Source organism: Choloepus didactylus, chromosome 7 (assembly GCF_015220235.1).
Source record: "Choloepus didactylus isolate mChoDid1 chromosome 7, mChoDid1.pri, whole genome shotgun sequence".
NCBI classification, from domain to species: domain Eukaryota; kingdom Metazoa; phylum Chordata; class Mammalia; order Pilosa; family Megalonychidae; genus Choloepus; species Choloepus didactylus.
This window is the reverse complement of record NC_051313.1, coordinates 52,329,696-52,342,817: the sequence shown is the minus strand read 5'-3', so window position 1 is coordinate 52,342,817 and position 13,122 is coordinate 52,329,696. Positions and strand designations below refer to the sequence as shown.

Here is a 13,122-nt window from a genome sequence, read left to right as displayed (position 1 = left end):
CCCAACTTAAATGTCACCTCCTTTGAGAAACCTTCCTTAACCTCCCGAACTACGTTAGCTTCCCCTGCAAAAATGCCCTCATTGCAGCTTGTGCTTCTCCAATGTGGCACTTCTCACAAGGGTTGCTATTTTACTATCTGTGCTTACTGACTATCTCTCCTTGGGGTGGCAGCTCTGGTGGCTCAGGGCTGTGCCCACTCGTTCACCGCCACATCTCCAGCCCCTCACAAAGAGCTCTTTAGAATACTCGTGCAATTGACATACAAAGTCATAAGCCCTAAGTCAAAGGAATTACCCTCTGTCTAAATTCTAATTTTACAAGTATACTCTCCCTCCTAAGGTCTCTATTCATGAAAAAATGACTGAAAGAACATTCTTTGATAGGAAATTTCAGGTTCTACCTGGAGACCCCCTTACTATTCATGACCCTACCGCTTAAATGCATTTCACAAATTTAAATTTTTTCCTCAGAAAATACTCCCAGATCCACAGATTCTATCCTCTAGAATTGGTGGTCCACTAAGTGTGTCCTAACATTCATTCATTCTTTCCTTCATTCACTCAGCAGGTATTTATTGACCATCAACACTGTACAGCTGGGCCTCATAACTCAAACTGTATTTTTAGTAGTCTTCCTCTTCACGAACATGTCTGCCCAACCACTAACTCTATTTACCAGTTATTCATTTGCTTTTCCCATGAGATAATTATTGTATCACCACCCAGGGTCTATAAAAGTCCAACAAAAAGCAAACAAACATTAGATTTCAATAGCTTGTGCAGCCCCATCATGATCGGGTAAATGCACGGCTGCCTTAAGACTCCTTCATAATAGTTTAAACAATTACGAATACCCCTGCCCTGAAGCCTGTTACCCCACCTTGAGCCCTAGGGGTCAGGAGAGACCAGGGGAAGAAACTTCAACCACCCTACACCACCCTCCATACCATACAAGGGGCGGCCACTTTAACTTTCTTTAATAATTCTTAGATTTGGTCCACTTTATGAAAGCTATTTTCAAAAAGAATCAAAATGCAATCTTGTATTGTGACTGAGAGAAGTTTGAGAACCACAAACAAGGAGTAAGAAACCACAGAAAGGGTGTGGCAATAACTTGGGTTTTTTTGGCATACTCGCCAAAGATGGTGCACCCAACCCAGCTGCTAGCATGTCCCCCTCCCACAATCCATTTCTTACCAGAGCCCACACTCCTTCTTTGGATTCCAAGCTCACTAAGATCAGCTCCCTCTTTTCCCAGCATACCCAAGGTAAGGGGGTCTGCAATGTGGCACCCCACCTTTCAAAGACTTCCAATCTAGACTTGGAGGCATAATTGCAACCATATTCGCTTTACCTTATACTGGACACATGCCCCTCCCTAAGCTTTCCTGACTTTTGCCATAGTCCATGTGCTTCCTGAACTACGTCACTTTGCTTCATGGTGAGGCTTTCCAATCTGGAGGTATGGAACCCCAAAGGCATTTCTGGTTAAGAGAGGGCTAGAGATTTTCTATTACTAATCACAAAAGCTTAACCATATTGCTCTTTCAGAATATTTCAATCTTCTATACATTCTTTAACTAATAACTAAGTGATCAAATATCTATGTATTTGCAAAAATTATTTGATTTCTTTCAATAGCAAAAGACAATCACTCTAAAAAACTAAACCATGTTGTAATTACACATGCATAGGAGAGTGACAAAAAGCACACTTATCAAGATCAAGTGATTCATTTTTACTGCCTTTGAAAAGAAGCATTACTTTACATCCTTTACTCTTTATTAGTCAAGGTCACATACTAATGTCTGTTAAAATAACCAACAGATTTGTCTCTTATTTTCAAAGAGGACTTCAAAAATTAAATACTCTCCCAGCCATTTTCTGACTCAATGAAAAGCCTCAAACTGGCAAAAATAAATAATAAAAGCAAATTACATTTATCAGTCACATATAGTTGGCTGGAAATCAGTTTGTTTTTCTCACTTCCACTTAACAAATTCCATTTCATCTCTTGGCTCTCTCAGTAGCAGTCCCTAAAAAAGATCATTTTTCTTCAAATACTTGTGCACGTTAGCCTGGAGTTCTAATACACCTTTCTGGTGGGGAACAGACAGCATAAAAAAGGGTATAATTTTAACTCACAAAGGTCAGGAAATCTAAATCAATTGGTAACACTCTATATTTAACTCTATACTCGGCTCCCAGGAGCAACATAATAAAACATATTTAAAAATTACTTTGGAGACCACATTTTTGAACTTGCCAGTTAAAGGAAAGCAGTCCATCCTGACATAACACAGCTTCTTCACTTTAAATCACAATTCATAAAGAAGTTCAGGGTAGTTGCAGGGTCAGAAAATACCAGAGGTCTAGCATCAGACAGCCTCGATTTGAATCTAGGATCCTCTCCTTACTGGCTGTGTGACCACGGGCAAGTTACTTAACCTTCTGTGCCTCAGTTTCCTCATCTGTCAAATAGGTGGTGTTACTTTGACTTTTTACTGGATTCCATCTTCTATTCTTACTTTAATCTCATATCTAGTGACCATATCTGGGGATCTCTGTGCTAACAACACAGCACACAGTTACCCTTTTCTTATTTCCATTGTCTTATTTTCCTTCTGCCTCAAGATTATGCTTGTAGACTCGGGATTAATAATAGAACAGAAATATAAAAGAGGTAGACGGCAAAGTGGGGTTTTGGCTGAAACATGTAACTTGTATCAGTTTTCCCAGCACTGAGTGTGATCCAGGCACAAAGTTGGTGACTCACGTGTGGGGGTGGGGGGAGAACATGGTATAGCATACTTAATAACAGAAGAAAATGTTTGCAGTACACTATGTGGGAAAAGACAGGTTGGAAATAGAGTATATATTTATATACAATATATATGACTATATTAAATATTCATATACATAATTTAAACATATTATATACAATATATGATTCAAAGTTATGCATAAAAATATTGGAAAGCTATATGCCAAAATGGTAACTGTGGTTATCTATAGGTTATAAGATTATAGTGACTTAATTTCCCCCCCATGCTTTTATAAACCTTCCCAAATTTCTACACTTAACTAATAAATTTAAAAATCGGAAAAGAATGTTTTCTCACAAACTTTTTCCCCCAGGAAGCAATGTTCCTAATGAAGATATGTTACAAATTCTGTGAAAGTGATAACAATAGTGGCTAAGATTTATCCAGCACTTATTATGTCCCAGGCTCTGTAGTAAGTAGTTTACATAAGTTATCTCATGTAGCCCTCCCAACTATATGATGTAGGTATTATGTGCTCCTCATTTTGCAGATGAAAAAATCCACATGACCTCTCTGAAATCACACAGCTTGTACATGGTGGAGCCCAGGATACAAACACAGAGATCTGGCCCCACTCCCAAGAGCTGACCACTAGGCTAACCTGCCTCCATCCCACTGTTTCCCACAAACCTAACCTCTTTGCTCTTGATTTTTATGTCTTCTGCTCTTTACTGACCCTCACCCTCTTTGGAGGGGGGATGGAAACAGAGAAAGTATACCCTTCTTCCACATGGTGAAAAGCAGGCATATACGTATGTAGTCTCTGTCCTTTAAACATGCACACACGCCCCTTCCCATGAGCCAGGGGACCACTCTCGCAGCACCATGAGCCTCTCCTTACTGCCACTTGTGACAGTTTTACATTTACATTTGCCTGCCAGTAGACTGTTTACCAGGGCAGGGGCTATTCTGAGCCACCTTACATATATTAATTTTATTCTAACCATTATTGTCTCTACTTTCTACATAAGGAAACTGAGGCCCAGAGAAGTTTAGAAACTTGGCCAAGGTCACAGAGCTAAGTGATGAGCTGGGGTTTGAACCTGTTCCAGTCATCACTCTCGAGTTAATGAATGAATGAGCCAATGAATGAATGAAGGCACACTTCTTCATTTTCTAAAAAAATCCTAATTTCTCTCATTTTAGAATTATTTAATTATATTCTTATAGGTGCTAAATATTTCTTATAAATCATATTTCTAATATTTTTAATTTTTATTGCAATTGTGAATGGGATTTTTTTAACCTATATTTTCTAACTTGTTATTTGGGTAGGTTCTTGCATGCTAACTCTAACCTTTATAACATTACTCAACTCTCCCATTAACTGCAATAACTCTTCAATTGATTCTCTTTGTTATTTCAACTACATAATTCCCTACTTTCTATAAAGGATAATTTTTTCTCCTCCTTCCCAAGATATCATCTTTTTCTTATTTGTCCAAATACATTGTCAGGGCCTCCCAAAACTGCATTAAATATTAGTGTTAGCAAGACATCCTTGTCTTGTATTTTATTTCACTAGGATGCCCCTAGTGACTCATCATGGATATGACACTGAATGTTGGCTTAATAGCCTTTCATCATGTTAAAGAACTACCCTTTGGTCCTATTTTACTAAGAGTTTTTATCAGGAATGGATACTGAAGTTCATCATGAGATAACTATAATCTTCTTCCTAGCTGTTCAGAATAAATATCATGAACTGAAACTATACTTTCTATTCAAACCCTACTTGGACTGGTTATAGGGATGTTTTATTTTATTTTTTTACTATACCACAAGAAAAATTAACTAATTTGGATTAACTAATTTTTTATTTAATTTGAATTTAATTTTAATTTCAGCTTTAATTTAATTATAATTTTTAAACTACATGCATAGACATTCATTCCCTGTCTTCAGTCTCTCTCTGCTCCCTCCACTCAGCCCAATCCATCCTCCATGACACAATTTCTAAATCACAAATATGGCTACTTCCTTCCTACGTTCACAAATCTTCAACACCTCCATGTTTTCTGTAAGATAAAGTACACGTCTTAACATGATAATTACCACCCTTTATAATATGACCCCAAACTACCTGTTAATCTTTGTTTTCAACCATGATTCCCAAATGCCCCCTCACTCATGATTCCTTTACTCATGATCTGCCTGGAAGTTCTCGTTATATTCTTTACTGGGACACCTGTTTATCTTCTCAGGCCAACACAACTGAGGTTGTCACCTCCTCAGACCACATCCATTCCATTCCTGTCCCCACTCCATCCCCAGAGACCTGAGCGTAGACCCGTCCTGGGACCTGCCACAAGCCGGCCTGTGCAAGTTATTCCTTGAGAGCAGGGGTTGGCAACGTTCTATGCACAGCCAGATGGCAAATAGTTTAGGCTTTCTGGGCCCTCTTTTTTTTTTTTTTTTAATGTTTTAATAATGTAAAAATCATTTTTATCTCTCAGGCCATACAAAAACAGGTCACAGGCCATGGGCCTTATTTTGCCGACCCCGTGTCCAGTGGTTCACCCCTCCCGCTGGGCTGCAAGCATTTGAGGGAACTCATCTTTGTATTCCCCAGTCCTGGCACACAGAAGCTATTCAAATCAATAACGTCCATAGAACTGAAATATCAGTAATAAATTTACCCTGATGAATCAAATGCACAGCCGGACAATTTCTAAAAATAATCTAAAAAAAAAAACATCAATTTTGGATTTTGAGTCTCTTAAGCATCCGGGCATTAAAAGTAAGCCAAATCCCGGAGCGGACGGGTAGGAGTGCTTTTTTGCCTCAGTAAGAAAACCTATGATGTTCAGTCAGAGAAACTCTCCTTCCCGAAATTCAGAAAAAGTGCCTTTCCTATCAGAGAGTTCAGAACTGGACTGCTCCCTGGGATCCCATACAGAATAAGCCTCCAGCCAACTCCTCCTTTTCGAGTAGCCCACTCAGCTTCTCCTCTCAGAAAACCATCTAGACTTTTGATGCTGTTTTAGACCCTTGCCAGGTATCCAGCCAAGCCATCAGCAATCCGGTTATCTCCCATCTCACTGCAATGGGGGAGAAAGCATTTTCTAAGTCGTTCAATGCTAGAGAAATGTTGGCAGTTACCGTTATCGTTGTTCCCACCCTGTTCCCTGGTTCTACCCCCACCCAACCAGAAATGCCCCGGAAGGTGATAATCGCCCCTCTGTGGTTGGAAGACTCTACGCTGCTAAAACATGAGCAGCATTCACTGGCATCACCTGTGCCACGACTTTGGGCGCTCAGCTCCCTGCTTGCTGGGACTCCCAAAACCAGGTGCTGGTGAGGAAGAGGAGGGAGCTGGAGCACACATAGACATGGGTAAGGAGGAAATGACCCAGCTCTGGGCCTGGCTTCTGAGGCCAGAAGTCTAGTCCTAAGTTTCCAAAGGAATGACGTAAAAAATGAAGCTAATTCCACACATTTCTATATTGTGCAGCTACATGGGGGGCCCAGTGGAACAAAGCAACAGAAGGTCCAGATAACGTCGATTCTTCAAGCCAGATAGTTCCTTTGAACATCTGTTTGGAGCAGGGCCCCAGCCAGCATCAAACCCCCACGTAACAAAGCTGGCCAAGAGCTGGATGTAGTGTTGGTATCTTCCCCTCTGCAGGCTGGGAGACAGGGGAGGATGCCAGGCCCCCCAAGTGTGGGGAATGCAGGAAGGAGCCAGAGTGAGTCGCCCCACAGGGGCAGGTCACACCCAGCACAGCCCCAGTTCCTAGGGTACCGGGTGCAGTCAACAAAAACAAATTCTAAATCCTCTTTCCTAAAGGGGGTGAGGCACTGAATGTGCTCTGAATGTGGGCAAGAGTTAGCTTGCAAGTTACTGCAGCCAAAGGAGGGCTAGTGAAATCCCACCTTCTCCAGATAAATCAGCAGCACCAAAGGGCTAGGTTGTATGTATTCATCTGCTGTCATGTAGAGGACACAGTGCCCTGTACATTAGTTGTGCTCCAGGAGAGACCATAATTTCATACATAGAAGCTCTTGCATTCAAATGATCTCTTTATGAACTGTCATAGCTAAGACTCGAACCCTGACCCAATGCAGAGCCTCATCAGGCCAGTCCACCTCTTACCAAGCATCTGAGCAAGAGCAGGTCATTGACTCTCTTAGCCATCCTCACTTCTCTTTGAGGGCTTTCCCAAATGCAATTAAACCATTGTGCACAGTAAATTCAAAAGCAGACAGTGTTAAATGAACAAGCATGCAGAGGACTAAGATTACAACAGAACACAAGGGATGCGAAATTGACAAACGTTGCACGTGGAATGGCTCGGAACACATGCTACCAGCATCTCTCTCAAACTTAACTCGATGCTGACGGGTAAACGGTCCCATCTCCTGAGCAGATACGCTCGTGGGCAGCCTTTTAACACTAACCTGCTTAGATATAGAAGCTTTCTTGCCTAAAATGACTCTTTTCTCAGATACATTCAGAAACACCAGCATCACTCCCAGCTAGGTGATGCTGCCCATGTTCCATCCACTCCTCACCATCCACCCCACACCAAACAGCCACACTCTAGTGGCTAAGAAAAGAGGCTCAAGTTCATGGACCACGACGGGGTCTGGTTAAATGATGGGACTACACCCTATACTGGAAGCAGAGAAACTAATCAAAATAAAACTTCATAAACATATTGCTACATGAAAGAAACCAATCTGAAAACTATATGACATTCTAGAAAAGGCAAAACTAAACAGTAAAAATAGACCAATGGTTGTCAAGGTTTCAGGGAGAGAGGAGGAAGGATGAAGAGATGGAACACAGGGATTTTTTAGGGCAATGAGCTTATTCTGAATGATACCACAATGGTGGATACATGATATTACACATTTGTCAAAACCCACAGAGCTGTACAACACAAAGAGTGAACCCCAATGTAAACTGTGGACTTTAGTTAATAATAATGTATCACTTTTGGTTCATCAATTGTAACGTATGTTACAACTGCACACGAATGCAAGATGTTAATAATGGGGGAAACTGAGTGAGGGGGAGAGGAGGGGAAACATGGGAACTCTCTTTCTGTGCAATTTTTCCATAAACCTAAAACTGGTCTGAAAAGTAATGTCTATTTAAAAAATAAAAAAAATAATAAAACGTTCAATGGTAACATCTAACAGTGCTTTGCTAATCATGCAAAAATGTTAGGCTATAAAATATAGAATAGAAGGTGTGGTACATTACCCAAAAGCCCTGCTAAAGACCGCATGTCCTTCTCCATCAGCATGTAAATCTCTTCCTCTGAGAAGCGGCCAATGCCATGGCCGTGCATCTCGCGCTTCACAATTCCTTTCGTTATGTGGCACACGACCCACCTCAGCAGGTTACTGAAGGGACCACCACCACTAAGAGAGAGCATCTTCCGGGTCTCATTGAGATTGTCCACCCACTGGCAATAAGCTAACGTCCTGGAATTGTGTGGAAACAAGTTACGACCGTGCATCAGATACATATGACCACCACAGAGTCACTTTCAAATGAGTCGTTCAGATGTTAGTGCACTCTAGAGAAGCTGAGCCTTTCCAGCTTTTACAAAAGCAACTGCATGGCAGATATTACAACAGGCTTCAGATGATGCCTACAATTAGGGGCCTTGGGAGAAACAGTGACATCCCCAGGTAACCAAGCAACAAAACTCTCCTCTGTGGCACCCTCCCTCGACCCCTCCCCCTCTCCCACCTCCCAACCATGCTTCTGTTTCTCTTATGCACCTCCCGCTGGGAATAAATAGAAACCTTCTTAAGAAGTCTTTGAGTCAGGACAGTGAGCACCTGTAGGACAGGGAAGGAGGCACTAGTGATTGAGTGCTGGAATCGTTTTCTTACTTGACAAGTGATGGTTACACAGGTACATGCTTTGTATGAATTAATTAAGGTACACACTTTTATTTTGTATACGTTGTGTACGCATGTTCTATTTCACAATATGAAAGATTTTTTAAAAGAAAACTTTTTACCTTTTTTTTTGACAGAGGATTAGGGGGTAGGGTACACCTGTCCATGTTGATTATAAGGTATATAAATTATGAATATTATGCAAAGGATTCATTCTCCATAAAAGTAACCCTCTGTTTCACTTTATTCTTAAACTGTCACTCAAAAGTGACTGCAATTACCAAAGGAACTCAGTTGAATCATTTTTCCCTTCTGGGTGATGCAAACTCAACCATCCAGGTGCTCCTGTTTCATATGTAAAGGGCTATTCACTGCCCCTGTCTTCTGGCCACAATACCTAGGCCTATGCTGATTTTGTCCTCCAGGTCTACACAGTTGCAAGAATGTTTTTGTGGCTAATAGTGTTGGTATATAAAAGTTAAAAGGGTTTTCCATGAAGGATGAGAAGGATGTAGCTGTGGGAGTGCAAGCATAAGATACTTTAGCTTTTCCACATAATGAGCAATAAAAGATGTATTGGTGCTGGTTGATAGAGAGGTAAAGGCCACTTCAAAAAAACTCAGAGGAGCAAAACATAGTTTAACAGAGAGAACACAAGAGATGATAATGAGATTGAACTACAATGAAATGCTATTTACAGCCTCAAGGAAAAAAGGAGCAAAAAAGGAAAAAGGCACCAAAATTTTGACCATTATATAGCTCAGTTCTTTTGAAAGTTCTCTCCTCTAAAAAATGAAAATGAGAAAGAGAAGATTTCTTTAAAATTTCTGAAGCATTCCTATAAAGCCCTACAACCAATTTAAACATACGCTCTGTATTATAACCATAACTCTTCTTATTACTGTTTAAAGAGTGCCTACAAATCTTGTTAGGAAAGCTTTTGAGTATCTCTCTTTTGTACGTCTCCCAATAAAAAGTATTGAGGAGTCAAGATAAATGGATTTCTGAAAAGAGGAAAAAAGTACATTGCAATGGTGACTAATTAATGTGTGCAGTCAGAGCATTCAATGATCTTTTGATATAGAATATCGCACACTTATTTTAGTAAATTCTACATAAACATGCAAACAAAATGCTTTCCTACTTGATCTTTTCCTTACCCCTGCAGTAACTGAAGTGACAATTTTCACATTCCATTAGAATAATTCCGCACTTTCATTCTAATTTTACTAGGCCTATATTCACAATATGAGGGTTACATTATCCTTGATTACTTTGGAGGTCAATGGTCTGAGGGTAAAACTAAAGAAAATACAAAAGTAACAATAGCACCCAAGAAGCATTTAAGCATAGAAATGAGGAATAGGTAGCTCTAAGCTGACAGGTTGATGTGGAAAAAAAAACATTCTTTGTAGATGAATTACACAGGTTTTATCATAAGCATAACTGATCTTAAAGATCAGCAGAAGTTCACGAGGCCTAGCTGAGAGGGAAGGTGTGTGCATGAAGAGCATTTGCTAGTTGATGAACTGCAAGATCCTCAGTGAGGATGTGTGGGATACAGGAGGTAAATGAGGATGCTGATGAGAGATGAGACTGGGAGAGAGGGCAGGGCTCAGAGAAGGACGGGCCTGACACAAAGGGGGCTGAACTTCACTCCCAAAGCAAAGGTTAACCACTGAAAGGTTTTAAGCAGACAGGAAACAGAATCCAATGTACAGCAGCGGGAAGGAACAGCCGGTAGTAGGAAGATTATGGCAAAGGTCCAGGCAAGAAATGATGAGAACTAAGGCAGTGACAGAGGGGACAATGAAAAGGATAAAATAGAAGAAATATTAGAGAAACAGCTTCTCTTGACCAAGAGATATAAAGAATTGGTATAAAAAAAAAATTAGGTATTCTCCCTTAGGCTGATGTTTTGGGTGAATGAGAATGCCATTAACTGATATTGGAATACACAAAGCAGCACAAATTTGGGTGATGAGAGATGAGTTAACCTGCTGCATTTGAAGTGACCATGGAACCCCAAGCAAAGATATTCAGAAAGCTGAGAACTCAGGACATTGGTTTAGATTCAAGATAGAAACCCGGTGAGCAGGGACATGTCAGAAGTAGTTTTGAAGCTGTGAGAGATGAGGTTATCTAAGGAAGCTTCTAGGGTGAGGAGCCACCAGAGTTGGGCAAGTTAGAAGGCAAGGCTGGAAGGACCAGCTGGGAGAGGAATGGGGACACCTCATTCTCTGTGATGGACAGAAGGAGAAGAGAGCAAAGGGTGAATGGCTGCAGAGAGCTTTTGGAGTTCCTGGCTGATGACTCCAGTATCCTCTGTAGAGCAGGAAATGAGATCATGTGTACACAGCGAGGGTTTGACACTGGGTAGAGAGTTTTAGGAGAATAATGATGGTTTGGAGCTCGTAAGTAAGGATGGGAGAGAGCTGCTCTGGGGCACACAGTTAGGCAGGGAGGAGACCCCATCAACGCAATGGTGTCAGTTTCTCTTCCTGCATTAGCAGGTCAAATGGAAGGCATAGAAGGAACATTGCACCTGGAAAATAACCTCTGAAACAGTCAGGTCTTCTCTTCTCTTTCCTTCCCTGCTTTTCATTTCTCTTCCTCTTTCCTTCCCTGTACCCAAGATTGTATACCAGTGTCAGGGAAGAGAAGCAAATGAGGGCCAGGTAGGCTCTCTGAGGGTCAAGCCCAGTGGCATATGTCTGCAGTCAGTGCTAGGAAGGGAAGCATCCCACTTTCTCTTTTCTTTCACCCTAAACTTTAATTCCAAAGAAAATAAATGTTCCATGCATTCCTAAATCAATTACCACAGGTGGAAGACAGCATCACACATCCTGCCATATCATCACAACCAAGTAGTCACCTCCTCTCACAACCTGAAAATCCCACCCACTTTGGAGGAGGGTTTCACCCCAACAACTCCACGAAGCCACGCTCATCCAAGGAACAATGACCTCCTTGTTGCAGAGAGGTCTTTCTTGACCTCTCTGCAGTACCTGACCCGATCGGCCTCCTTCTTGGAACTCTTCCTTACCCTGTGTCTCTTCTGCTTCTCCTCCCATCTCTTATGTGTTCCCAAGATTTCTATCTTCATTCTACCCACCCTCTGCCTCCATACCCACAGGGGAGTCTCATGCCTCAGGAAAACGGATGATTCCCAAATCCACATCCAGCCCAGACCTCGGTCATGAGACCCATGGATCCACATGCCAGCCATCATGAACCGCAAACCAATTCTAAAACTGGACCCATCTTCTTCGCCTCCTTCAAACCTGCTTTGCCTCACCCAAGCCAGAATCCCAGGAGTTATTTTTCACTGCCCTTTTCCCTCATTCCTGACAGTCAGCCACCCTGTGAATTTCCCCTTTTCTCCAATTCCTCTAACACTACAGTTCAGCCTTTCATCATTTCTCAACGATGAGGTCAGCATCCTCCCAGCAGGTCACCTGACGGTCCTTCAAGGACCCTCGGAAATCCACTTGCTCCAAGCCACAAAAAACTTCCTAAAACACAAACCTAATCATACTATGCTGCTTCTTGGGCTCCGTTGTGAACTCTCCTCAGCTCCTGAACATGGCACATCAGCACAGCCACTCTGACCCCTCTATGGCCTGGCCCCATCTCCCAGCACTGCCCTCTGGAAACTCTATGCACCAGCCATATTGAATTCCATGCACTTTCTCAAACACTCTGTCTTACCTCTAAACTTTTGCAGATGCTGCGCTCTCTGCCTGGACATCTTTCCCCCACCTCCAGCCCCTTCACTTCCTACTCCAATTATCCCTAGATTCCATTTTAAAACCCCCTCCACTAAGAAGCCTCCCTCTCATCTCTCCAGTGGGTGCTGGTTGCCTTTCCTTGGTTCTTCAAACTCTCGCCAGCTCACTGACCACCAAGAAGGCTTGATGTCTCCCTTCCAGCCTGTGAGTCACTGACAGGGACAGAGTCTTATCCGCCTTGCTTCCCCAACATCCAGCATGGTGCCTGGCCCCTACGAGTCATTCAGTAAGTTTGCTGAAAGAATGAATTACTGAGTGAATGAAAAAAGGCTTGCTCTGAGCCAGCGACTGCTAAGTAGTGTTTCTAAGGGATGACACATACCTAAATAGAAAAATGGAAGGAGAGAAGTGCCTATGGAGAATGAAAAAGGGGGCTGTCACACTTCTCTTCTGGGACCCAGAAATCTTTACTCTCCACTCAGAAGAGGCTTGCTGTACAAGGAATCATGTATTATTAACTGGAGAGAATGGGGAGAGCCAATTTGCAAATAAGGTTTGGTTAAACAGTTAAAATAATTTATCATTCTGGGAGCCTATTTCAGGATGTTGAGATACTAAATTTCCTTATCGCCACTGATGCATCTGATCTCTCCTGCAAAACAGGGTCAAAGGTGTTTTTTTAATAGATTGATTATCTTAGAACA

The 13,122-nt window shown here is 41.8% G+C and overlaps 1 protein-coding gene across 3 annotated transcripts in view; it reads right to left on the bottom strand.

Annotated features, from left to right (window-relative positions):
* Positions 1-13,122, bottom strand: part of FAXC (failed axon connections homolog, metaxin like GST domain containing) — a 72,457-nt gene that overhangs the window by 36,876 nt on the left and 22,459 nt on the right. For all 3 annotated transcript variants that reach the window (XM_037843629.1, XM_037843627.1, XM_037843628.1), the window contains one exon: positions 8,038-8,261. In XM_037843629.1, the coding sequence (XP_037699557.1) occupies positions 8,038-8,261 (224 nt within the window). The remainder of the gene's footprint in view (positions 1-8,037; positions 8,262-13,122) is intronic.